This window comes from Camelus dromedarius, chromosome 36, assembly GCF_036321535.1.
Source record: "Camelus dromedarius isolate mCamDro1 chromosome 36, mCamDro1.pat, whole genome shotgun sequence".
In the NCBI taxonomy this organism is placed as follows: Eukaryota; Metazoa; Chordata; class Mammalia; order Artiodactyla; family Camelidae; genus Camelus; species Camelus dromedarius.
In genome coordinates this window covers 3,630,672-3,656,556 of record NC_087471.1, presented here as the reverse complement: position 1 = coordinate 3,656,556, position 25,885 = coordinate 3,630,672, and the positions used below count along the sequence as shown (strand labels likewise).

The 25,885-nt window shown below is 58.0% G+C and overlaps 1 protein-coding gene across 1 annotated transcript in view; it reads left to right on the top strand.

Moving 5' to 3' along the window:
• The window catches only part of LZTS1 (leucine zipper tumor suppressor 1), a 48,527-nt gene extending 24,228 nt beyond the window's left edge, over window positions 1-24,299 (top strand). The window contains exons 2-4 of the mRNA XM_031442271.2: window positions 15,729-16,205; window positions 17,380-18,177; window positions 20,583-24,299. Of these exons, the coding sequence (XP_031298131.2) occupies window positions 15,861-16,205; window positions 17,380-18,177; window positions 20,583-21,230 (1,791 nt within the window). The 5' untranslated portion in view covers window positions 15,729-15,860 and the 3' untranslated portion in view covers window positions 21,231-24,299. The remainder of the gene's footprint in view (window positions 1-15,728; window positions 16,206-17,379; window positions 18,178-20,582) is intronic.
• The last annotated feature ends 1,586 nt before the right edge of the window (window positions 24,300-25,885 follow it).

Sequence of the window (25,885 nt, the reverse complement as noted above, 5' to 3'; positions counted from 1 at the left end):
TTCAGTACCTGCTCAGGGCTGTTGGGAGGGCGGACGAGATCAGGACCCGGCGCAAAAGTGCTGGGAGAATAAGGTGCACGGCTCCCTACGTACCGCTGTACCCAAAGCACCTGGTGAGCGGTCCATTTAGCTGGGACCCGCTACTGCCTAGCTGCTTCCCATCCCTTGTCCCTTGTCGTCAACAAAACGCTAAGTGGCTGAGGGGAGGGAACAGGAGGTCAAGAGATGCCAGACCTCCTTCCCTGAGATGTCAAACCTTATGCACCTCTGGCCTGGCCCTCATGAGAAATATGGCTGATACATAAGGTGACCAAACATCCCGGATTATGTCTGCCATCCTGGTGTAATTAACACTCGTGATCCTGTTCATGTTAAAGTGTCTAAGTTATACGGTCACCCTGCTGAGAGTCTGTGCTGTGTTCAGAGCTTCTGTGTTCCCGGGAGAACTTATGTTTGCAAGTCAGCGGCTTTAGTTGGACCCAGAAAGAACCAAGTCTGGCTGGCAGGTTGGCTAAATAGCATGCTTATGCTGCGTACGTGTCCCCTTGGCTGGAGTCCTACCCGTATTTCAGTTACACAGAACCTGGGGAAAGAGCCCCATAGCCAGGACAGTGGGGACCGGGAAGTCCTCGTGCCCTCGGCTCTCTGCCACCTGCCTGTAATGCAATGGGTTATAATACGCAGGCTGCTCAGGGGTATCGTGGAAGGAATCTGTGTGCTGGGGGTGAGGGCCAGAATCCCGTGCCCTGGTTGTGCATTTTGACAGGACAGCTCAGCCTGGGATGTTCTTGAAACAGGATTGGGGCAGAGAGAGTCTCTTATAGCCCTGGTCCAAAGCCTGAAATATCTGGAGTTTACCCTCCAGAAGTGCCCTCTACCCCTGCTCTATACTCACTGTCAATTTTATGAACCTAAAGAGGCTACTTTGGAAGATGGAAGAGAGGAAGGAATGGGGGAAGGAGAGAGGGAGGGGCGGAGGAAGGAAGGAAGGGAGGGAGGGAGGAAGGAAGGAAGGGAGGAAGGAAGGAAAGGAAAGGAATTTTTTTTTACTGATTGCAGGTAAGATTTTCCCCAGGTTCTTGGGAGGATGGGAATGTTGAGGGGATGGGGAAGGTGTGGAGGAGATACAAGGTTAGGAATTATTCAGATAAAATCTAATTAAAATGCTCATGGAATTTAAATTACAAGGACGTACCCAGGTTCCTGAGAATAGAAGACGTGATCCGTACCCTCAAGGAGCTTATGATAGTTCAAGCAGGGCTACACTCAGTATAATGACAGAACACAAAGGAAGTACCAGAAGAGTGATTCTCAGACTTTAGCCTGCATCCGAATCCTCTGGAGGGTCATTAGAACACACTTTGTTGGGTTGGGGTGGGCCTGAGAATGTGCGTTTCCAACAGGGTCCCTGGTGAAGCTGTCACTCTTGGCCTGGGAGGACCACACTTTTAAGAACCATTGCCAAAAAGCACCTGGAGATCACCATGCCTTGAATTCTTCTGGGAAGCTCCACAGAGGGGGCAGCCTTTGAGATGGGCCTTGAGAGATGAATAGTCTTTGGGATCGCCAATGATGATAGCTGATAATTACTGAGTGCTTACGATGTGCTGGGCGCGGGGTGTGGGGTTCTCCTGGCGTCGCTCATTGAATCCTCATTGAATCCGATGAAGTACATACGAGTTTTGTCCCTAAAGCTCTTGGGGGATTGGATGACCCGGTGTGCTACACCAGCTCAAGGATAGCACAGGACATGTTGTTCCCTAGGAACCCCCAAGTGGAGGCCCCTCCTCCTGCCCAGATCTCAGCTTCCGCTCTGAGACCTCTGTTAGCAGCTGCCGCGTGCCCAGCCCACCTGCCCAGAGCGCGGGGAGTGCGTATTTGTGCTCTTAGATGTGAACCTGGAGTCCTTCAGACACGTTGAGGAAGGCAGTGGGGAAGAAGGGGCACTTGTCCTCCTTTCTCCAGGAAGCAGCCAAGGTCAGGGATTATTCAGGCATCCCTCCACCCTGGCAGGGGGAGGGGCAGGAGGGAAAGGACCAAGAAAGCAATTTGGGGGACCACGAGCCCTTCAGCATCCCCGGAGCGTGAAGGGCAGAGAGGTGCAGGAGCGCAGCTGGAGGGACCTTCAGGACCAGCGTCTCGGCGTGGCACTTCAGAACCAACTTTGCGCACCTGTCGTCCTGTTGGGTGGTCATCCCCACCAGGTACAACATCACAGAGGTCGGGGGGCAGGGTGAGGGACTCAGGAGACAGCCACGGGCCAGCCCTGTGGAATCCCTGGGCTTTGCGGGGAGGTTAGTTATCTCACTGTCAGGGCTGGTGGGGACCACGGGCTCCAGGGAGGCCGGGGGTGCTTGATGCCCCTTTGCTGGCTGCGGGGCTTCCAGTTCACTGCCAAGGACGTGCCCTGGAGGAGGAAGCAGGGGATTGAGGAGTCAGGGCAGAAGTGACCCAGAAGTCAGATTCCCCAGGCAGACACATCCATTTGTATCAAGAAAGGATTAACTCAGGACACGTAGAGACTCGTCAGCGATGGCCGTGGGGCTCCCCTGCTGTGTGTGCGCAGAGACCTCAACAGACAGGCCACGCCTTTGAGCAGACAGAACACACTCAGGCACACATGGACAATTCCAGATACCAAAGGCCATGCTCCCCAGGGGACCAGGGTAAACGCCCTGACTCCAGTCCCTCTGTGAGTTCTGAAACCTGCTAGGTACCTCCCCTCCCCTGCCCCAGGCGCAGACTCACACACACCGGATACACTCAGTGGGTATAAAAGCCAGCCCGTGGCGGGGATGACGGGAGAGTGAGGAGGGAAGGGGACCTTCTTGAGAGCAAGCCCTCCCCTCCTTCACCCGCCCCGATCCTTCTCCCACGCCCACCTGCCTTCCGGAAGATTCAGTGCCTTCTGTTGTGAGATCTCCCTCTTCTGCTCCCGAAGCGGAGCCCTCCCAGGGGAGCTACAGGGGGGCTTTTTACCCAGCTGGGTTCTTCCTCCTCTGCCTTTTTATATCCATCCCTTGTCACGCCCTCACAGCAACCAAACTGGTGATCTGCAGTTTGCCATCGATGCTTCATGAAGCAGACCGCTTCTCCCCTGCCCTTTGTGGCTGGGGATGACCCATTGCAGGTGGCTGGGCTGCGGGGTGCGGGGTGCGGGGCTCAGTCTCATCTTTAGTCTGGCTCTTCTGGTCTGAGTATTTTTAAAGCAGTACCTCGCAGCGTAGAATGATTTTTCCACCCCAGCCCTTCCTTCTCTCTCCTTAAAGTTATAAAAGGGAAGAAAGCTGGCTAGGGAGCCAGGAGGCCAGGCTGCCAGCCCCAGCCCTGCACTGGCCTTGCTGTGTGGCCTTGGACCAATCACCTCCCCATCTTTGGGTCTCCTGACTTCTTATCATGGAGCATTGAAGCCGCACCCCTGGGCTCTAAAAGCTTTTCTGCGCTCCATTGTTCCACTCGTGATCTGGTACCAACTTGTTTCGCATCCTACCGATGGCCCCCCGACTCCTGCCCTCTTAGGACGGGCCTCATGCACAGGTGGAGGCATCAGGTGGGTGGTGTCTGTGCTGCCCTGGAAGGGGCCCTGGGGAGTGGTACAGCCTTAGTGAGGGGCTCCCTGCATTTCCCTCTCCCTGGCTCCTGGGGTGAAACTGAATGTGAGGTGGCTCACCTCCTGCATTTTCCTGGACCGAGGAACCTGGCCTGGAGGGTGAAGGGGACCGCGGTGTGGAGCTGGGACAAGAAGGGTTAGAATTCTGGAGAGGTGGAGCCACACAGGCACTCCACAGCCTCAGAGATCCTCAGGGAACGTGAGACATCACCCACTCAATTCAAGATGCTGAGTTGTCTGATTTGCCAAAGCCTGACCAGGTGCCGCCTTTGGTGCCGGGACCAGGGGTGTCATGAAGCTAACAGCGTGTTGCTGCTGCCCTTTCCCCAGCCCGTGGCCCATGTTGCTCATTTAACCTTTTACTGTGCCCTTGAACTGCAGGGAGAGAGGAGATATGCCGGGGGGCAGGGATCACAGATTCTTCCCTACTGAACCTGACCCTGACCTCAGAATATTTTAGGGAGCCACAAGATGGTAAATAGGTAAAACCTCAGTTTGAATCCCCATCCGAGGGCCCCGTTGGTTCTGATGCAAACCTACTATCTTCAGATTCTCCCTTCCAGGAAGTGCCCGCTCAGTCTGCACTCTGGGGAGGCAAGAGTTTGGCAGAGAGGGGGGCCATCTGTCCCCTGCATTCTGGCCTCCCGAGTCCTGACTGGTCCTGGGTTCCTTGTCTCTGACCAGGGGAGATGGGCAGGAGTCCAGCCAGATTCCCCGCCTTCCTGGATGCCTCACCCAGCCCCCACATTTAGGATCTGAGTCACAGGTATTTGGACGCAGTGGGAGAAGCGGCTCCCCTCGCAGGCTCTGCCCAGCTCGCGGGGCCTCCGCGCCGGGTGGCACCGAGTCGTGACTGCAGGAGGGTCGCCTTCTGCTCGGTCACGTGGGAGCCGCCGCTGCACTCGCAGCTGCGGGGTTAAATTTGCATGAGCTTTGCATGTAACTGCGGCTTTATTTTTGGAAGGGAGAAGGGCAGGTTGGGATCGGTGGGTAATCATGGTCCCGAGGAGGGCCGTCAATCAGCGCTGCTAAGACACAAGCTGCCCACCGGGACGGAGGGAGGCTCAGCCAGCAGCTGAACGGCAGCCCCGCGCGCAGAAGGCTGCGGGGCAGGACGGCTTTTGATTCCTCCCCAGCAGTGGGAAGCCAAATTGCTTCCGATTGTTCACCCCGATGGAATGACTCAGCCTGCCAGCGATTTTCCTTTCACTCTCTGCCTTTCCACGGAACCCAGGCGCACTTAATTGAGAGCTGCGTGGGTCCCCGCGCCCCCGCCCCCCGCGCACCTCGGCACCCGCAGCCTCTCCCGGCGCTGCCCACGCTCCCCGCCCCCTCCCGCCTCCATCCTCGCCTCTCTTTCATTCATGCATTCACTCAAACAAATAGGCACTGAGCTTTGCGCCCTGGGAGGTTTGCAGACTGGGCTGAGATGATTAACCAGCTCCCCGGCTCACCCCTGCCCCAGCCCTGGCCCCAGCCCCTGCCCCACACTTATTTAGAGCAGCAAATGGGAGGAGAGGTCAAGGACAGGCATACAAGCCCTGGAATTCCAGATAAGGAGGGCCGAATCGGGCCATGTGCTGGGGGGAGGGGCGGAGGGGCCGGGAGAGAAGCATCTTGAAAGGGGGCTCAGCTAATCCCAGGCACGCGCCCCATTCACCCTCCTCTGCCGGGGAGCTGGCTGGGGGCCGCCCACCAGCCTCGTGCAGCCAGCTCCCCCCCCCCCATCCCCGGCCCCTCCACCCCGACCCCAGCTGGCAGATGCCGCGGGCCGGCTCTCACTCACATCTCTGCAAGGCCCAGCTGCCCTCCTGGAGGCTGAGAGGCGGGGGTCTGGCGGCTGCCAAGCCCCCTCGAACCCAGCCCTGCCGGCCACGGGGAGACAGCAGGGGTTGGGGGCGGGGCTGCAGTCCTTCCCCAAGGGCTCTTTGAACTTCAAGACATGTGTCAGTTGTGGCGTATTTCCACACCGCTTTACAATTTCACAAGCGCTTTGGTTTGCCTTCATCCGTTGTGTACTCTTCTTCTAGCTGTGGTCAAGCATTTTCATAAGTGGGGTTTCATTTAATCCTGACCGTTGCTCTGTGAGGTGGGTATCAGCCGTGCTTCCCTAACACATAAGGAAATAGAGGTGCTGAAAGGTTCGCTCTCTTGCCAGATGATAAAACAGATCCATCGATCTGTGACTCTCAGGTGAGAGCCGTAGGCAGTAATGCAGATCGAGCACCTCTGTGGGGGGCGGGGATGAATGCATCCTGCCCGATGGCTCCCGCCCCGTGGGACCCACAGCTGTGCAGACACCGGCCCTGCCCTCGGGGAGTTGCCCCCAAGGGGCAAGCAAGTCACCGCAAGGCAGGACCAGAAAGTGTCTTGGATGCTCACATCCTAGAGCTGGGGTGACGCAGAGCCAGGGCTGGGGCCCTGGGTCCCTGACTTCCCACCAATTGTCTGTCCATTATAGGGCTCCCCACGAAGAATGGCGGGTCTGCACGTGCTGGGGCTATCCGCACCACGTGGACAGAGAAGCAGGAGGGAGGAATGTAAGGAGGGGACAATGCCAGAAAGTGGGTGACCTGACAGCGTCTTCTCCCAGGGGGCTGGGGGGTCGGAGGGCAGTGCCTCAGTTGGCCTGGGCTGCCGTAACAGAGGATCACAGACCAGGGGCTTAAAGAGCAGACATCACTTCTCAGTTCTGGAGGCTGGGAGTCCAAGATCAAGGCACTGACAGATTCTGTCTATGTTGAGACTTCTCTTCCTGGCTTGTAGACATCTGTCTTTTTACTGTGTCCTCAGATCATGGGCAGAGAGAGAGGGAGAGAGAGGGGGTTTGGGGTGCAGGGAGAGACAGAGACAGTGAGAGCAACAGGAGAGAGAGGAGACAGGAGCTCTCTGGTTTCTCCTCATAAGGGCACTAATCCCATTATGAGGACCCCACCCATGTGTTCATCTAAAACCAGTTACCTCCTGACACCATCACACTGGGGCTTAGGGCTTTTCTAAAATATGAATTTTAGGGGGACATAAACATTCAGTCCATGATAGGCAGACAATAGATGAGAATCTTTACCTCACTTCCATACGAAAGGAAAAATTAAAAGCCACTCGTGCTGCGGGCAGAGAGAGCTGGCTGTAATCCAGCAAGCTCCTGCCACTTCATCTTGAAACTGGTACTGCCTTTTAAACTCCTTTTAAGTGTCTCTGCTTTGTCTCTCAAACATCCCCCTGAAAACAGAGACTCTGCCCTGTATTTCTTTGTCTTGGCCCAAAACTTTGCACAGGACTGGGAGGTAAAGGAGAGGGTAAATTTCCTTCTCCCCGAGATGACCAGTTGACTCCAGTGAAGTCTGAGAGGTGAAAGTTTGGGTTGAAACCCGATTTGGATTCTAGTGTTGTAGGCTTGGCTTCCAATCTACATGTGTGGGGACCGCCCCCCCCCCATTGAAGTCACATGTCCTCCCTGTGCCTGACCTTCCCTTCTGTGAGCTTGGCCAGTAATCCCCGAACTCCCTGTGAGCTGATTTTATTACAAACATGTATTAGGCACCTACTGTGTTCTTAGCCCTGTGCTGAATACGATGTGAGATACAAGGAAGCTTCGGCCCCATCCCAGCCTTCAAGGAAGCTTACACATCATCAGAGAGGTAACCCTTCAGTCCTGAGAAGCTCAGTAATGCGACAGCTGCCCACAGGAGACGCTGGCTGAGCACCGAGGAAGCTGAGTAGCCACTGGGCCCAGAGGAGGGGCATCCTGCAGGAGGGAGACAAGAGCCAGGCCTGGAAGAGGGTCCTTTTCTTCCTTTAAAAGGAATCTGATGATTCATAGCCACGTTCAAGTTCTCTGTGAGAGGACTTGCTCCTCTCCTTCTCGGCACCTGACGTGATGCTCACACGTGGTCTACCCTGAGGGACCACATGAATGAGTAACAGCGAGTGTGAAGTTCTCTGAGTTCCTCAGATGGAACGTGAGGAGGCACAGGTGTTGTTCCCGTGGCCAAGGGGAGACGTTGTCCTGGAACAGTGATGCCGGCAGAGCTCCGGTCCCCACCCGCAGCCGCCAGCCACGCCTGGAGGCTGGCCAGACAGCTTCCTCTGCCAACCCAGGCACCGAGCCCATGGGGTGATTGATCATCTGATCATCTCTGAACGGAGCAGAACCGCCTGCCCAGAGGATGGGGTCCCATTTGTACCAGGCGGCATTACACACACACACTCCCCACATCCCCTCCTTACACACGTGGCCCACATAGAGCAGGGCACTGTCCCCTGACCCCCAATCTGGAACATAGAACCCAGTGGTCCTTGTGCTGTTGGTAAAATGGAAAGGATACTAGTTTCAGGTCCAGAAGTCCCTTCCCTGCTCTGGGCCTCTGTGTCGTCTCTGTGCAGCGAAGGAGTTAGAGTTAGGGTAAAGGATCTCTGAGGTCCTGCGTGGCTCCAGTGTTATGGGATTTGACCACAGGAGATGCTGCCCTCAGTGTCCAGGCTGTCTCAGAACAGGGAGGCCCTCCATCACCTGCAGCAGGAAGAGCTCTGTATTTGCCGAAGCTCCCCCACCCCTCGGGTCGCAGGTTCCTCCCTCCCCCCTCTGTTCTGCCGGAGGCACCCTCTTGTTAATGACAGCAGGGTGCCCCTCCTCCACCCCAGCGTAATAGGGTGAAGTGTGATTTGGGGTCTCCTCCCACCCTTGCTGCCCTCCTCCGATCTACTGGCCAGTGAGCATCTCAGATGCCTCCTCTCCTTGGGGGTTTCAATTTAAGGGAGGGGGGCTTTAAAAATGAGACATCTTCCAAAATTTGGGGAAAATAAATCATAGAAAATTTCCCACATACGTGGAGAAGAAATCATGCACAAGAGTGTTCTTGCAACAAAGTGGGACCATCTGAGTGGGGACTGGTGAGGGGAATGTGGTCACTGCCACGGTGGGCAAGGAAGGGACACGAATGCCCCCAAATATCAACTGTTAAGCAAAGCCATTGAGGGTTGCAGAGTGAGCCCCACAACAGGGTACCATTTCTGTAAAGTAAAAACTGCAGCAATGCGTAGAGTGTTCTTTTATGCTAAAAACACATTTGGTGATGAACAAATGTACCCACAAAATTCATGCTAAGGCCGCCCCTCGGGGAGCAAGATGGGGCGGGTGGAAGGAGTTAGGAATGGAGAGTTCCACTTGGAGATGTTTTACTTCTGAAACAAACGTGCCCGCAGTTGAACAGGTGTTAGTTCTGCACGAGTTATTGTAGTATTTCAGTATTTTAAAGATCGATTCAAATTAGAATCAAACAGGAGGGAAACGCTGACAGTGGCACAGCAGGAACTGGCTTGAGCTTTGGGGAGAGCTCTGCCAGAGGGAGCCTTGTTCATCCCAGGGTGGGTAGGCGCCGCCTCCGACAGGCCTTCCGCCTTGTGACTCCCTTTGAAGTGGGTCCGGAGTCTGTGCAAGTCCTGGGAAGCAGGGCTGGAGCCTGCGTGTGGGAGGCAGGGGCTGCACTGAGGTGAGACAATTTCTTTAGCTTCACTTCCTCCCACTTCCTCCCCTTCCTTCTACCTCCCGGGTCTCTGAAAGGAAGCAGGAAGCCATTAGTTAAGTCAATAATCTAGGGCCAAGTTATCTGTTCCTCCCTGGAACCCCAAAGCTCACATTTGATTCGCCAGAGGGGGGATGTATTCATCTTTTTTAAAAACTGGGTCTGTCGAGGGGTTTTCAGGGTCAAGGAACCCTAAGAAATCATAGCCCAAATGTTGGAGGGGGGCATGTTTGTCAGGAGGAGGGTGTTGAGAGCTCTCATTAAATTCTCAAGAAGTCGCAAGGAAGAGCCGAGATGAATCCACCCCCTCATAGTGTGGTTGGAAGCGGAGCCCAGAGAGGGCTCGAGCCTCTGCACCAACGAAGGGGAGGATTATGTCTTGCAACTCAGTCTTTGTCTGCTCCCAGGTTCCAGGGTGTCGTGGGGGCAAGCAGTCACGCCGAGACCTCAGTGGCCAGGGTGCCTCTCAAATAAACCCCACTGTACGAGAGAATATCACAGAGAACCATCCTGGAGAATAATAGAGAAATAATACTCATAATAACCAGCGTTGGTGATTTTTCCAGTATATATACATTTTTTTGTGGGGAGCGGTAATAAGGTTTTATTTATTTTTTAATGGAGGTGCTGGGGATTGAACCTAGGACCTCGTGCTTGCTGGGCACACGCTCTACCATGGAGCTCTACCCTCCCCACCAAATTCATTTCCTTTCCGTTCCCCTAAAATGAGTTTTCTCAACCTCAGCACTGTTGACGGCTCAGGTCAGATGATTCTCCGTCGTGGGAGCTGTCCTGTGCTCCAGCTACCAGAAGTCAGCACATCCCCAGTCATGGCAGTCAAAGGCACCTTGTGTGCAAATGTTGCCAAGCCAGCCCCCAGATACCCACTGCTCTAAAACACCGAGCCCAAGCTCCTGCCTATCTCAGGGCCTTTGCACCTGCTGTCCCCCCTGAGGGACCAGTCTCCCCAAGACCTCCATCAGACTGGCTCTTCTCAGAGCCTCCCCAGACACCAGAGATAAAGCAGTGGACACACAGACACAGAGGTACACACACACTCCTGCCCCTTTTCTGTCTTTGGCTTTTGTTTTTCCTTCTAGGCACTTACACCTCTCCTTTCTTGCTCCTTCTCCTCCCCCACCTGCACTTTGCATAGTACTTGGCCCTTGTCAGTTGCCGAGTAAATATTTGTTGAATCCATGCCCAAATGAACCCCCCACACCGCAGCCCCATCAGCTCTGCTCAGTCTGCAGGTGACATTGCTGGGCGGTTACTGAGGACACACCCCGATGGGTGTGTTCTGGTGTGGGCGCCCCCCGCCCTCGCCCTTGGTGCTGGAGGAGGCTGCCTCAGGGCGCAGGCACGGCTCCCCCAGCTCCATCGCACAGCTGGTGCCCAGTGGGTGCACTGGGTGGAGGCACCTGGTGGGAAAGTACCCGGCAGAGCACAGGGATGCCCCACTGCCTGGCGTGGGCGGTCCTGGGGAGGGAACCGGGGATGGAGATGAGGCGGGCATGAGGGAGGGAGAGAAGGCAGGGAGCACGAGGGGGAACGGCCCGGGCTGGGAAGGCGGGAGGTGGCTGGAGGCTGAGCATCCCAACCTTGTGGGTGACCTCCCCAGGCTGGCAGTGGGGACACAAGGTGGGCGCCTGTGGATCCTCCTCCTCCCCAGCCCCGAAGTCGGAGTTTGGTGTGGGCAAGGCCATAGCCACTTCTCCCCATGGTGTGCGATGGGAGGGTGAGTAGCATTATTTCTCCCCTTCCTGAGACAGACCTCTTTTCAACTCCCTGCCTCTACCTCCCTATTCCAGAAAGAGCCATCGGAGGGATGTGTCACCCTGGCGTGAGCCCTGGTTCGCGCTGGGAAGGAGGGGGCAGAGTGGACGGGGAGGGGCAGCTGCCGTGGGGGGAGCAGCAGCTCAGAACCCGGGGCTTCCCCAGGATTCTGTGGCCCCGGCCTGTCCGGGGCAGCGGCCCCCACGTGGGGAGACATCACATGGGGAAAGGGGGTAGGTGACGCTGGTTCCGGGGGCATCTCCTGACTCCCCTGGGGCCAGATTCTGAGAAGTATACAGTAGAGGGGTCCTTTTCTGTTTTGGGCTGTTTTTCTCTTTTCCTTTCTTCTCAAGACCTGCAGTCTGACTCTCACGGGATTTCTTCTGTAGCATCAGCGGAGGTTACGCAGAAGGTCACGGCGATGTGCCCAGCGTGAGGCGCTCTGCCTCCTTTGCTTTTTCCCCTGCGGTCCTTCTCGCCTCTTCCTTTCCCCTTCTTGGATCGCCGAGATCTGTGTGGCGGCTCCCTTTCACCCCACGGATGTACTCCCGGCCAGTGGGGTTTGTTTCCCAGGAGTGACAACGAGCCCTTCCCCTGTGCTTCCTGAGGGCAGAGACAGCAAGGCTGGCGGGGGCGGGCAGGGAGGCCTAGGGTCTGGGAGCGCGGATGCATCACAGCCAGGCTTTCTGTGATGCGCTCTCCAAGTTGAAAACCGAACAAGTCTAGACACTTAAAGGTAATTAGTTTGGCTTCAAGTGGATCTGGGGATAATCTCAGACTTCAAAGCGCCTCTGTGTGTTGAGACGTGGGGAGTGGAGAGTGAGGGCTCGGGGCTAAGGGACAGGAATGCACTCAGAGGATCAGAGCCAGCATCCTTCACCTGTTCCTCGCCCTGGCTCCCAGCATCACTGGTCTCCTTGCTCTCGGTCCCCTAGGGCCCAGCACAGTGCTTGGGCTTCGCACATCATCCAGCTGCTGCTCGGATGAATGGAGGAGCTCACCTGTACCCAAAGCCTTATTGTCTCTGCCCAAGAGGGAAATGATGCTACGGCTGGAGGCCACGGAAAGTTACCCCTGACCATCCCCCACCCTCCGCCAGGCTTTCTCTCTGCCAGCCCTGGGGACTGACTGGCTATCCAGGCCAGGACCCCCCACATTCTGAGCCTCACCTACAGTCCCCAGCAGTCTGCTCTCCCAGCGAGACAATGGAATCTGGGTCTGGGTTCAAATCCCACCTTGGTCACTGGCCAACTGAATGACAAGGGCCAAGTCATCTGACCTCTGAGTTGTTGCCTCATTTTCCTCCTTTTTGTTCTAGGAGTTTTGCTCCTAGACAGAAGCCTCTAGAGCTGAAATTCTGGGGGAGAGATACAATAAGCACATTGAAAAATAAGATCATTAAAGGGTAAAGCAAGTGTCAGGAAGGAAATAAACAGGTGGGGCCAACAGAAATGGGGACGTGGGTTTTTTCCCAAGGGTAGCCAGAGAAGGTCGCCTGGCGAAGGTGAGATTTGAACTGAAAACTAAGGGATGAGAAAGGGAAATCTGTGTGCGGAGGAAGAGCGGAGGGAAAAGGGTTGTTGGTGGAGGTGGCAGCTGGCGGGAAAGTGCCTGGCTGGGTGGGAGAAGGCTTGGTGCCTTCAAGCGACAGGAAGAAACGAGTGGGGCTGTCATTGCAGTGGTGAGACTGGAGCGGTGGGCAAAACCAGGGCCTGCCGGCGCCTACAGGACTTAGGGGGGCGTCTGCTCTACTCCAAGGACTGGTGGGGGGAGCTTCGGAAAGCTTTCACCAGGGGGCGTGATGCCGTGACCCCCCAGATGCTTAAGACGAACAGGTTGAGCAAAGACAAATTTGGATCATGTCTCAAGGTCCCAGTGACAGGAGAGAGCAATGCAGCCGGAGAGCTGCAAACAGATTAATTTAAAGTCTGCCCGGTGCTCTGGTTCTGCTCCAGCTGTCATATGCTTCTTGAAAACCCCCTGGTCTTGGCCGTCTGTTGACCTCGCCCTCCCCTGGACAGCACCTGCCATGGGCCAAGCAGTGCACTTGGCTTCTGTGAGTCCACTTCTCCCTCACCCCCATCCGGTGAACTTGCTCTGATTTCCATCTTGCAAGCAGGGAAACCTCAGAGGTTCATTTTCAAATTGAAATCTGTCTGATTCTAGAGCCAGCGGTCTTATCTTAGCCACACTGCCCGTGTGCACACCCACAGCTGTGTCACTGGACGGGGAGAAGGCCAGTCGCCCGCTGCCCAGTTCGTGCAGAACGTGCAGGGAGCAGGAGAGTCTTTTGGCCCAAACGAGCTTCCCTCCAAGGGGGCAGCAGTGGAGTATTTGCCTCATGGGACCTGGAGGTCTCAGTTAAGCAAGAGATGGAGGGCCTGGGGCCTGAAAAACACATTCTGTCACTGTCAGCTGTTGGATGAGCAGAAACTCCATGCTTGTACGTCACGCTGCCAGGGGATGGGGCCCCAGGATGTCGCGTTTGGAAGGGAGAGAGTTAGTTCTGGAAAATGAGATGTGACCCCTGAAAGTTGGGCAGGGATGACGAACGCTGGAGAGAGCAAGGAGGGTAAGATAAATCACAGAAACCGCAGAAAACACTTCCCATTTATTGAGTGCCCACTATGTACGAGGCTTTCAATAAATGCACCGACCTATTCTCTTACGGTGGTACCCAGCAAACGGCTCGTAATGACCCTACGAGGCATCACTGTGTTTCCCTGATTCTAAGAGGCCGTCCGTTTAATAAAAGCTTTGCATCGAAACGCATGCGTTGTGCTTGCACAGTGATGTTTTGTTGTGCTGTGCTTTTACAATCAGAATACAGAATGTATTTATTCGTAACATAACCACCTTATTCCTCAAGATGACAGTGCAAGGTGGAATCTAAGCCTTCACGATCAGTCTGCAGTCTTCTGGCTCCCTCAGCCAGGTCTGTACGCCCTCGTCACCCACCTGGGACGTCTTGCACCCCTCTGGGATTGACAGGGTGACTCAGGGCAGAGTAAAGAGGGCAGGATTCCTTCTGCATTTCCTGCTTTATTAAACTTGTAGTCCCCCCCCCTTTAATTGGATTATCTATCATTCTTCGAATGACTGAAAAAGACCCCTCACCATGCATGACACCCACACAGCCTTTCCTAGATCTGAAGAATCACGTGACCCACCCAGGGCATTCCTCTGTCTGCTGATTGGCAAGGTCGTTTTCAGCACTGATTATAAGAGGCATTCCTATCACTTTAAAAAACATTTTAAAGTATGTCTTAGAACTCGTGTGTGGAACTGAAGGTTCAAGATGCTGAAGAGTTTGCCTCACACATCATAGCTGGTGGGGGGAGCGTAACTGGGAATCCAGTTCAAGGGTACAGTTGTTTCTCTCCCCTTTTCCTCATGAACCCTCTCCAGTCAGGCCTTTCTTCCCATCACCCCACCAAAACTGCTCTCGTCAAGATCACTGGTGCCTCCACATGGCCTAATCCACTGACCGGTTCCCAGCCGCCGTCTTCCTTCAGCGGCACTCAAGGCCACCATCCGCATCCTCGCCTTGCGTGGGTCTCCTGCACCTGCCAGAGCCTTCTCAGTGTCTGTTCCTCATTCTCCTCACCTTCCTGACCCCCGAGAACCAGTCCCCACGCGTGTCTTGTCTTCCTGCCCTTGCTTTCGTCTGGTCTCAAGGCTGGCCTCTACGCACAGACAGCTTATACGTGCAAATCTGCCGCTCCCACCGCTCCGCACCCATCATGCTGCCTGCTCGCCACCGTTCCACGGATGTCTAATGGGCTTTGCAAACCGAACGTCCCAACTCAAACTCCTATCTCCCACCCCCACCTCATCCCACGCCAACTCCCGCTGTGGTCTTTTGCGTCTCAGTAAATGGCAACTTACTTCTTCTAGCTGCATGGATGAAAAGCACTGGGGTCATCCTGGACTCCTCTTTCACTCCCTGCATCCAGTCCTTTAACAAATCCTACCCGCTCGACCTTAAAATTACATCTTAAAATGGAATCCATAGCTCCCACCTTGGCTCAGCCATGTCATTCCCCTGCGGTCACTGGACCACCACTTCTACTCAGGCCATTCAGTGGCCCCCTTTCCACCAGCAGCCAGGGTGACCCCAGCATAAGGCAGATCTCGCTGTCAGCAGCTTAAAGCCATCTGGGGGCTTCTTATCTCAATCAGACTAAAAGCCAAAATTCTGACTTCTCCATCCCCCGTGGCCCCCATTGCTAACTCCCCTCCAGCCAGACCCGTCTTCTTGCTGGTCTCATATGCGCCAAGCACCCTCCACGCAGGGACTCAGGGCTTTGCACTTGGGGCTGCTTCTGAGCATCTTCCCTCTGCCCCCAGGTTTCCACGTGGCTTGCTCCCTCATATTCTGAAGTTCTCTTCCTGTGATACCCAACAGAGAGCCCTCCCTCAGACTCCCTGCGGAAAATAACCACCTCCCAGAACTGCATCCAACCCTCTCTGCTTTATCCCCCCACCCCCCCGTAGCACATGATCCCTTGAGGTCGGACACATGGATCTGGTTTTAGCTTGTCCACACTACACGGAACACGAGCCCTGCTGAGCACGGGGAATGCACCCCTGCATCCCAGTGCTGGGAAGAGTGCCTTTCCGAAGACGGGGGCTCCCCGTGAGTGTGCGCTGAACTGCACACAAAGGGAGAATGAGTGTGGAGCCCGGTCACAGAGCAGGGCTGAGCTCCCGTGAAGAGAGATGTGCACATCTCTGCTGCCCGAACCTAGCGGTCGGAATGCCTAGGTCACCAGCGGGGACCGTCCCAGCCCGACTTCTGCTTGTGTCTCTTCCAGGTCGAGGCTCTCCCGGGCTCCATGAGGCTTCTGCTATGACCACAGTCTCCTCGTGGAGCCAGGACTGCCCCTTGCTGCCACAGCCTCGCCGGGTCCCCGCGCCGCCCTGCCTGTCACTGGCCCCGTGTCACCATGGGCAGTGTCAGTAGCCTTATCTCTGGCCACGGCTTCCACGGCAAGCACTGCCGGGCCTCACAGTACAAGCTGCGGAAGTCCTCCCACCTTAAGAAACTCAATCGGTACTCAGACGGGCTCCTGAGGTTTGGCTTCTCCCAGGACTCGGGTCATGGCAAGTCCAGCTCCAAGATGGGCAAGAGCGAAGACTTCTTCTACATCAAGGTCAGCCAGAAGGCCCGGGGCTCCCACCGCCCCGATTACACTGCACTGTCCAGTGCGGACGTAGGGGGCCAGGCCGGGGTGGACTTCGACCCGTCCACCCCGCCAAAGCTCATGCCCTTCTCCAATCAGCTAGAAGTGGTAAGCGGGGTCTGTGGTGGGGCTGGGTGGGTGGGAAAGGCAGGAGGGAGCACCCGGGCTGGAGCGGGTTGGTGGGGGTTTAAACGCTGCCATCTCCGCGAGGCAGGGCGATGTGGTGAGAGCAGGAATGCTCAGCCACGGCAGAGAGCAGAGGTTGGACGAGGAAATGGGCGCGTGGGTCAGTCCTCAGGTGCAGAAGTCCTGGGTGAGCCCTTAGCAAAGATCAAAGCAGATGTGAAAGCTTTTCTGAGCTCCACTGGAATTACCAAGGCAGGGCCAACAGCGTCCCCAAGCACGTGGGAGGGACGGGGACTCAGTCACTGCCTGGAGGAGCAGGTGGAGAGCTGCCTGCTGGTCCCACTCGTGGACTCACGGAGGTGGCCTTTCCCCTCCTCTGCTGCTCTGGTGGGGCAGCAGCTCCTGCTCAAGCTGGCCCCGAAGTCTCTTTGGCTGGGTAAGGACTGAGTTTGGTACCATCATCAGTCTACAGGGATGGGGACAAAGGGTCCTGTGTACTCAGAAATCCCTGCTGGCAGCTCAAACTCCCGTGGGTCCCACCAGCGACCACTGAAAACATTGCTCCTATTCAGTGCCCTGGCCCCATCTCAGGGGAGGACTCTGTGGAGCTGATAAGCTCAGGAAACAGCCCCATATGTCTGTGCAGGGCTCTAGGCTTTTCAAAGTAAAGGGCTTGTAAACTGAAGCCCTCTACCAATGAAAATGACAACCGTGGGGAAAAGACTTACTTCAAGCGATCCCTGCAGCCCTTTGAGGAGGCCACGATCAGCGTTCTTGCCCCCAGACCACTGGAAGGGGCAGCAAAGGTGAAAAAAGGACAGCACATCCAGCGTCCTTAGCTGCACCCCACGGAGCCCCAGACCAGAACCCTGGCATCTGTGGGTGGGGGGCTGGGTCTTAGCCAGAGAACCTCAAAGGGCTGTTTACCATCTCGGAACAAGCTGGTGACAGGCTAGTGGTTCAAAAACAAAGGTGCCCTGTGATTCTTAGAGATCTCCAGGCTCAGAGAGAGATTCGCCACCTTCCGCTCCTTCAGAGCAAATGGGGAGGTTGCGGTGGCCCCCGACCAGGAAGGTGCCACGTGGTGGGCACATACACCCGACCAGGGCCATGTTGGGGGAGACAATGGGGTCCCTATGGCTGTTTTCCCCCCCAGGGCTCAGAGAAGGGGGCAGTGAGGCCCACAGCGTTCAAGCCGGTGCTGCCGCGGTCCGGAGCCATCCTCCACTCATCCCCCGAGAGCGCCGGCCACCAGCTGCACCCTGCGCCCCCGGACAAGCCCAAGGAGCAGGAGCTGAAGCCCGGCCTGTGCTCCGGGGCGCTGTCCGACTCCGGCCGGAACTCCATGTCCAGCCTGCCCACGCACAGCACCAGCAGCAGCTACCAGCTGGACCCGCTGGTCACCCCCGTGGGGCCCGCCAGCCGCTTCGGGGGCTCGGCTCACAACATCACCCAGGGCCTCATCCTCCAGGACAGCAACATGGTGAGCCTCAAGGCCCTGTCTTTCTCCGACGGGGGGAGCAAGCTGGCCCACCCCAGCAAGGCGGACAAGGGCCCCGCCTGCGTCCGCTCCCCCATCTCCACGGACCAGTGCACCATCCAGGAGCTGGAGCAGAAGCTGCTGGAGAGGGAGGGCGAGCTCCAGAAGCTGCACCGCAGCTTCGAGGGGAGGGAGCTGGCCGCCGGCCAGGCCTACGAGGAGCGGCCACGGCGCTGCCCGGATGAGCCGGAGGGGCTGGAGCCCAGGGGCAAGCTGAAGGCTGCCTCCCAGAAGAGCCAGCGCGCCCAGCAGGCGCTGCACCTGCAGGTGCTCCAGCTCCAGCAGGAGAAGCGGCAGCTGCGCCAGGAGCTCGAGAGCCTCATGAAGGAACAGGACCTGCTGGAGACCAAGCTCAGGTCCTACGAGAGGGAGAAAACCAGCTTCGCACCCGCGCTGGAGGAGACGCAGTGGGAGGTGAGGCCAGCGGGCGGGCGGTGGCTTGGTCCCCCAGCATCCCCAGCCCCTTCTCCAGGTCCTCCTCTGGGTTCCGGGCAGATGCCCGGGCAAACTGGGCTGAAGTGCCGGCTTCGTGACCCCAAGGAGGGGCTCCCGGGGTCACCGCGCTGGGGGTGCACTTAGTCTGGGCGTCCTCCTCCCCCCCACCGCGGTGCCTCATGGCCAGAGTTGAATTTACTGTCAGAGTCATTGTCCGAGAAGCTGGAATAGGAGAACTGGGTCCCGGCCGGGCTCTCGGGTGGCTGCCTCACTGCCTCTGCTCACGGAGGCTCAGCGGGAGCACAGGACACCCCGAGTTCACGCTGCTCCCAGAGCCCACGGGAGAGTGTGGGGTTCATCCCTGACTTTGGAGGGAAGGGGATCCACCAGGCCTCAGGGACGGAACTGGCCACTCCTCACAGAAGTGCAAGCGGGGCTTCTACTTGGTGGGCTGAGATGGACACAGAGAGCAAGAAGAAAAGGGCTCACGTCTGCACGCACACACTCACTCAGACACACCAGGAAGCGGGGCGTCTGGGCCTGGCCTGGCTGGCGAACCTACTTGCTTTTCTCACTTGAGAGGCCCCTGGAGGGAGGCGGTGAGGGGACCAGCAGGGGCGCGCGCATGGCATTCACCCCAAAGACTCCTGCCCTGGGAAGGGGCTGCGGACTCACTGTGTCTGGTCAGACCAGCACCCAGGTGGGGTGTTCACACTGGAGCTACCGGTACTTGTCCTGGAAATCTGAGTGACAGGGGTTATCCGGGGTAGAGGAAAAGGATCATTTTGTGGACGAGGTGGACGAGGGCAGCAGGCAGGCGGGAAGGGAGAGTCACTTCCTGTTTGCCGGGTTTCCCGAAGAGGAGAGGGCCTTCCTCAGCCGTGGGACCAGCGCCTTCCTCTTCCCCATTGATGAAGGCTCAGCAGACCCTTCCCCAGCCAGTCCTCAGCCAGGGCCAGGGGACCCTCAGGGCGTCTCAGACGTCAGCCAGGGCCGGCATGGCGTATCCCTCCTTGTTGTCCGACCCGGAGCTAAGCTGGACCTTGCTGCGACCTCGTTCCCAGGCTATCCTGTCAGGCTATATACTAAAACAAAACAAAACAAAAAGAAATATTCACAGTAACACAGAAATATATTCCAAACATTTATTATAATAATAGTAATTCATAGAGTGTTTGTTAAGTCCGGGCCCCAGGTTCTTCCATCTAATCCTTCCCACAGCCTATAAAGTCGGTACAATTACTAATCCTCAGTTTTCAGTTGAGGACACGGAGGCACAGAGAGCAGTTTTAAAAGCAAACAGCTCGTCTGATGCCTTGCCAAGGTCACCTCATAACAGGTATCAGAGCCCGCTGGGATCCCAAGAGTCAGGCCCAGAGTTCACAGTTTTAATCACTACGCTGTATTGCTACCAAGCTGATGGATCTGGGATCCGTTTAGGTCCAGTCAGGATTCAAAGCCAGGCCCAGGCCTCAGCCGCGGCTCTGCACCCTCTCCATGAACAAATACAGGCTTGGCCTTGGGAAGGCATCCTCCGTCCTCGTGGGCGGGGCTATACGTGCTTCCTGGGTCGTTCATGAGAGCAAGGGGCGGGTTCTACCCCGAGAGGAGAAGTGAGGAATGTCACGGTAGCCTCCGGTCTTCTCCCGAGAATCCAGGCTGTTGGGGGCCCAGGCCCTGGCCTGCATTCAGGCCAGCTCTCCCACCGGCCAGCAGGAAACGCTCCAGTGACACAGCCAGCCAGACCGGCCTCGGACTTCAGCTGAGCCACGTGACCCCAAATGGCCAAGACCTCAGAGACACGTGGATCTGAGTCCGTGCCGTTGGCTTTATTGGCTGCTCTTGGCCGACTTTGGACAGGGAGTAAGAGTAGAAATGGTGGAGGAGCGGGGCAGGAGGAGAACCCGTTGGCTCATCATCTGGCAGATTCCAACGGGGCGCTGTCTCTGAGCCAGGCTGCTCGCAGGGTGCGGCCGTGATTGGGTGAGTGTAGTCTTTGGCCCAGGAGGGAGGAGCGGACGGTGGGCTGTGTGCAGGGGTGAGGCCAGAGGGTGCCGGCGTAAACACGGACGATGGGAATCTGGCGGACTCCGAAGTCAGTATCATTGACGTTAATGTGGATGGTGGCGCTACCAGCCGTGGGCAGGGTAAACCCCAGATCCCTGATTTACGCAGAGCCAAAGGTTTGGGAACCGCTTGCGATTCAGACTCTTGAGTCGGGGGCGAGGCTGGCGTGTGGACAGACCCAGGCAGACGGGAAAGAGCCTCCCAGAGGGGCTGGGCTTTCTTGGGCACCATTCTTTCAGGCGGCCGGATGCGGCTTCCCCCGACGCTGACTCACCTCTCGGCCCTCTCTCTCCCCGCCTCGCTCCGCCCCGCGGCAGGTGTGCCAGAAGTCCGGCGAGATCTCGCTCCTGAAGCAGCAGCTGAAGGAGTCCCAGACGGAGATCAACGCCAAGGCCAGTGAGATCCTCAACCTGAGGGCGCAGCTGAAGGACACGCGGGGCAAGCTGGAGGGCCTGGAGCTGAGGACGCAGGACCTGGAGGGCGCCCTGCGCACCAAGGGCCTGGAGCTGGAGGTCTGCGAGAACGAGCTGCAGCGCAAGAAGAACGAGGCGGAGCTCCTGCGGGAGAAGGTGAACCTGCTGGAGCAGGAGCTGCGGGAGCTGCGGGCCCAGGCCGCCCTGCAGCGGGGCCGGGAGGCCGCCGCCGCCGCCGCCCCCGAGGACGTGCCCGCCCTGCAGCGGGAGCTGGAGCGGCTGCGCGCTGAGCTGAAGGAGGCGCGGCAGGGCCACGACCAGATGTCCTCGGGCTTCCAGCACGAGCGGCTGGTGTGGCGGGAGGAGAAGGAGAAGGTGATCCAGTACCAGAAGCAGCTGCAGCAGAGCTACCTGGCCATGTACCAGCGGAACCAGCGCCTGGAGAAGACGCTGCAGCAGCTGGCCCGCGGGGACGGCGCCGGGGAGCCCTTTGAGATTGACCTGGAGGGGGCGGACATCCCCTACGAGGACATCATCGCCACTGAGATCTGAGGGGCCTCCCGGGAGGGGGCCGGGGACTGGCCTCGGGGGGCAGGGGTGCTGAGCCCCCGTCAGCGAGGGACCCCTCCCCATCTCCCTGCTCAGGCCTCTCTGAGAGAAGCCCAGACCTGGGAGCCTCGGGGGGAGGGGAGGGGGGAAGAGGGGCTGCAACCTGGCCTCTCTCCACTTGTCCCAAGTCCCCGCGCTCAGCATCCCTGCAGCCCGCCAGACCTCTAGCTTTGCCAAGAGATGAGTTGTGGGATCTCCATCATTCGGTTAAGGGCTCCCTAAACCTTGGCCTTTGTTCAGATACTTAGAGATCCCCTTTTCCCAGGAATGGTGGCGACTGCCGTCAAGGCCAGTGGCCTCCCCAGGACGGAACCCCCCTTCCACCGCTCTTCCCACAACCTCTTTCCCCCCAACCCCAGGACACACTGGGATGCCTTGGGAATAGAATTCAGCCACTTGTGAGCAGAAGCTTGGGAACCCGACCCGGTCATACCCCGAGCCGTTTACCCCCGGCCACAGAGGTGTAGGGGTTGCAGTGGGGTGTGGGGACCCTGGCAGGTTGCAGAAAGGAGGGAAGAACTGGGGCCGCCCGGGAGTGTCTAGACTCAGCAAGACCCAGAGAGGGTCTGAGGGAGAAGCCAGGCGCTAACAGTCAGGCCTGGAGGTGAGCAGGGTCAGCAGCCTGTGGACGGCTGGTGGCCTTCGACCTCCACAACCACTCTTCTTAAAGCCATAGACCCAAGGTTCTGGGGTGGGTGCTGAGAAGGAGAGATTGAGGGCGTCATGACACAGAGAGGGTGTGACTTCCAGCTGTCCCCAGGGGAGCCTCCAGATCTGTCCTCGTGGGACCCGAGGTGGGACTTTCCCCACCTGGGTCAAGCTGACCAGAGGTGACTCTGATTTGTTTTTCTTTCCCGAGAACCAAGCCTTTGCTTGGATCCAGAATAACCTGTGTCCACTGAGATGGCGCAGGGTGGTCTGGGCATCCCCCGCTTTGCCCGCGGCTCCAGCCCGCTGCCCGCTATTCCCTTTCTCACCTCCAGGGCTCAGCGGAGACGGACTTTACAGGTCAGGGAGGGGGCCCCCAGTGCCAGTGGCCAAAGAGAGTAAGAGACACCAACGCAGCCTCTGAACAGCTCCAGGGTCCCCAGCTGACCCCCCTCCACTTGCAGCCCCACGGGAGCCCCTTGTCAAGGACCCAGGGTGCCTGCTGTGGGCGGGGCCAGGGCCTGCAGGAGGCTGGGCTTCTGAAGATGTGCGGACGTGGGGAGAAGTGGTTTCCTCAGTTGCTTGGATCAGGGAATTTTCTCTTCTTTTTCTTTCTTCTTTCTCCTTCCTTGTCTTTTCAGAAGCACGCCAGATCTCACAGGCAGCCGGGCTGTTCCATGTTCTATTTTTGACTCTAGCCACAGCTGCTGTTCTTAGGGCAGCCAGCCCTTGCTGGATTCCTGGGCCTCATGCCTGCGTGCTGAGAGGGGTTCACCAGGGTGGGAGGGACAAGAAAGTCTGGGGACACGGCAGTCCCAGACCAGGGCCCCCAGTTCTGCCTCTCCGACTGACTGCTGGCCCTCAGCACCCCGGGTGGGAGTGGAGAGCACCTTCTCCTCCTGCCCCTGCCCCTCCAGGGCCACCACATCCCTTCCCTGAGCCTGGGCTGAGGGCAGGGCCGCCTCCCCTGCTGTTGGCTCTGCCTTCCGGTCCCCGTGTTAAGTTGCGCCTGTCCTGCCTTCATGTGACAGAGGAGCTTTTCTGGAATTTCAAGCCATTACCCTTAGTCTTTAGCTAGATTTAGACCTGGAATTGACAGGTCAAGAGTCCCCTTCCTGCCTGGAGGCCAGTACCCTCCACCGGCCACATGCAAACCCCCAAGTCAAAGATGACCCACTCCCTGTGCCACGGCCCTCGGTCCCTCCATCTCCACCGGCCTGTGCCTTGTTTGAGTCCTTCCTTCCAGGGAGACTGCCCCACGGGATAGAGAAAGGGGCAGCTTCCCCCTCCCCAGGCTGGACCCCCCTCCTCCCCCCACCAAAGAGCGGCCAAAGCCCCGTGCTCTACCCTCAAGACCACGCCTGCAAAGAGGTGGGTGCTAAGCCTGGGGGAGGGCACGGAGGGGCAAAGCGGCTCCGCCATGGTGTGACCCTTCCCTGCCCCCTGCCGCATCCCTGCCCAGGCCCAAGGGTGGCGGCCCCAGAGTGCAACAGTGTCCTGTAACTTAGCGACATTGCCGCCCGCCCTGTGGTTTTTCTTCCCTTCCCTGTGCGAAAACCTCCCTGCTATTCCCGGACCTTGCCAAACCCAGCCTCTCTGGATGGAGGCTCTGAGCAGCAGAGGCTGAGCTAGGGGGACCGGGGGAGTCGGCCACGCGGGCCTCCAGGCAGGCGGCCTGGCCCAGGGCCAGCGGGAGCGCGCCGCCCCTCCCTCTGAGCTCTGCTGCCGGCTTCCTCTGCTCCCCAAAGGATGATGAAATGTCCCGCTGTCTGCAAAGTGACAGTGGCATCCGCACCACCTCACCACAGAGGGGACTCTGCCCCTGGGCCCTGGAGTGACCAGACTCTCACGTGGTACCCGCCTGGGGTTTCTCCTCCGGCCACTGTGTCCGGCTAACTCCTGCCGGGCACACTCGGCCCCCGTGTGCACTGAGCTCCGTGGGGACCAGGGCGCTGCCTCTCCCCTGAGCCTCCGCCCCTGCTCTCATCCCGGCCCAGGCTGGGCCGTCCCCTGGGTGAGAGGGGTGCCCGGGGGAAGCCAGGCGGGGCTGCTGGAGCGGCAGCTGTGGGAGAGGGCTTCCCCTGCGGGAGGCTGTGCCCCTGTGTGCGCGGAGGCTGCCGCCTCCTCCGGGGTCTGCCTCCTGCGCGGCCTCTGCCTTCGGAGCGCGAAGCCCCGGCTGAGGCTGGCTGCGGATGGACTGGCGTTTGGAAAAATATGTACAGAGTTATTTTTTCTCTTGGCTGTGTCTTGTTGTTTGGTTTGCTCTGCTTCTGACAGCTTTATTTTATTTTTGATGCCCCCTTTTGGCCATGTAAACTATTTCTGGTAATTTTATGTTTTTATTTATGAATAAAGGATGCCATTTCTCACGCCCTCCCACGCTACCCTTCTTCCCCAGGCTGTGGCGTGGCGGCTCCTTGGGGGCCTCTGCATTTGGAACAAGATGACGTCCGTCCCCACCAACGGAGGAGGCGGGGTCAGTCTTGATGAGGGCTGGTGAGAAAGCAGGGGCCTGGACCCCAGGTGGACTTCCAGCTGCTCCCCGCCCCTCCGCAGCCCTGTGACTTCTCTGTGTATGGGCCCTAGCAGACCCTGAGGAAGGGGGAAAGGAGACCAGGGCCATGGTCCTCTGCAAAGGTAGAGGGTCCTCTCCTAAAGGCACCCCACACACACCAGGCCCAGCTTCAGGCCTCCGTGCCTCCCTCCTCCAGCTGCTCACCTCACCAGCCAGCTCCTTGGCCTACTGCATATGGCCTCTTTGGCAGGAGACCAGAGTGGCTATTGTTGTCACTACCCTGGGGCCTCCCAGTGGCCATCTGTCCAGCCTTCTCCGTGCCAACCTGCCTTGTTCACCTCAACAAGCGTTCCCTCCTGTTCTGGGATCAGATCCGAGGCTCAAAGGGCTTTTCTGCTCAGGTGGCAGGAGACAGAAGGGACGTGTAAAGAGGGAATGAAAACCACAAGACCGTCTGTGGAACACATGAGGGGGTAGCTACGTGCCTACGGGAGAGATCGGGGTCTCCGGGAAGCTGGTAGGTGGGGGAGGGGGGCCTTGGCAGCAAGGGTGGGGCATAAGAGGAGTAGGGAGGAGAGGAAAGAAAAGGGGCAGGCATTCGCACAGCCAAGGCCTACCCGTCTGTCCTCACGGGTGATGGAAGCAGCACCAGAGACAGGCTGGGGGAGGGGGTGGAGTGGACAGCGTGCCGTGAGCCTTCAGAGCCCAAGGAGGGTCGGGCCACCAGGCAGGGACAAGCCCACATCCAAGCCAAGGCCCCAGCACTGGGGCAAAGGGCCATGTGAGGCCTGGGGTGACCCTTCTTCCTCCTGGCTGGGCCCACGGCTAGCCGGCTGCGACACTGGTGACACACACTGGAACATGCCTGCCCCTCACCGTCCTGTGTGGTCCCCTGACCTGCAGTCCAGGAGGCCCAGGACTCACCCAAACCAGTCAAAGTCAGCAGAAGCGACACTCCCCCAGTTCCAGCCTAAGCTCAGACGGCAGCCTAACCCTGGCAGCGTCCTCTTTTATACTCCTGGGGGCCCTGAGCTGCTGTGTGAGAAGTCCCTCAAGCTAGCTGGAGAGACCCCATGGACCACGGGGTTGGGGGGTCCTGGTGAGCCAGTGACCAGCTGAGCCAGTGGCCAGGATCCAGCTGACCCCTGTGGAGCAGGGATTTGCTCCCCCTCTTCAGCCCTTCCCGAATTTTGACCGTGAGCACATCAAATGGCAGCGTTTTTAAGCCACTTAATAAATTTGGGGTGATTGATTATGTGGCATAGAAAAGGATTAACCACTCCCCTTACCACCCCAGCAAGCCCCTCTCCATCTACAGGGCTGGGGGGCTCTAGAAAATCGGGGTGCCTGAAAAGGGGCAGGGCCGTGGGAAGACGGTGGCCGGAGGGGCAGCGAAGTGGGGAGCAAAGGCTTGCCTACCCCACTTGTTCTGGAG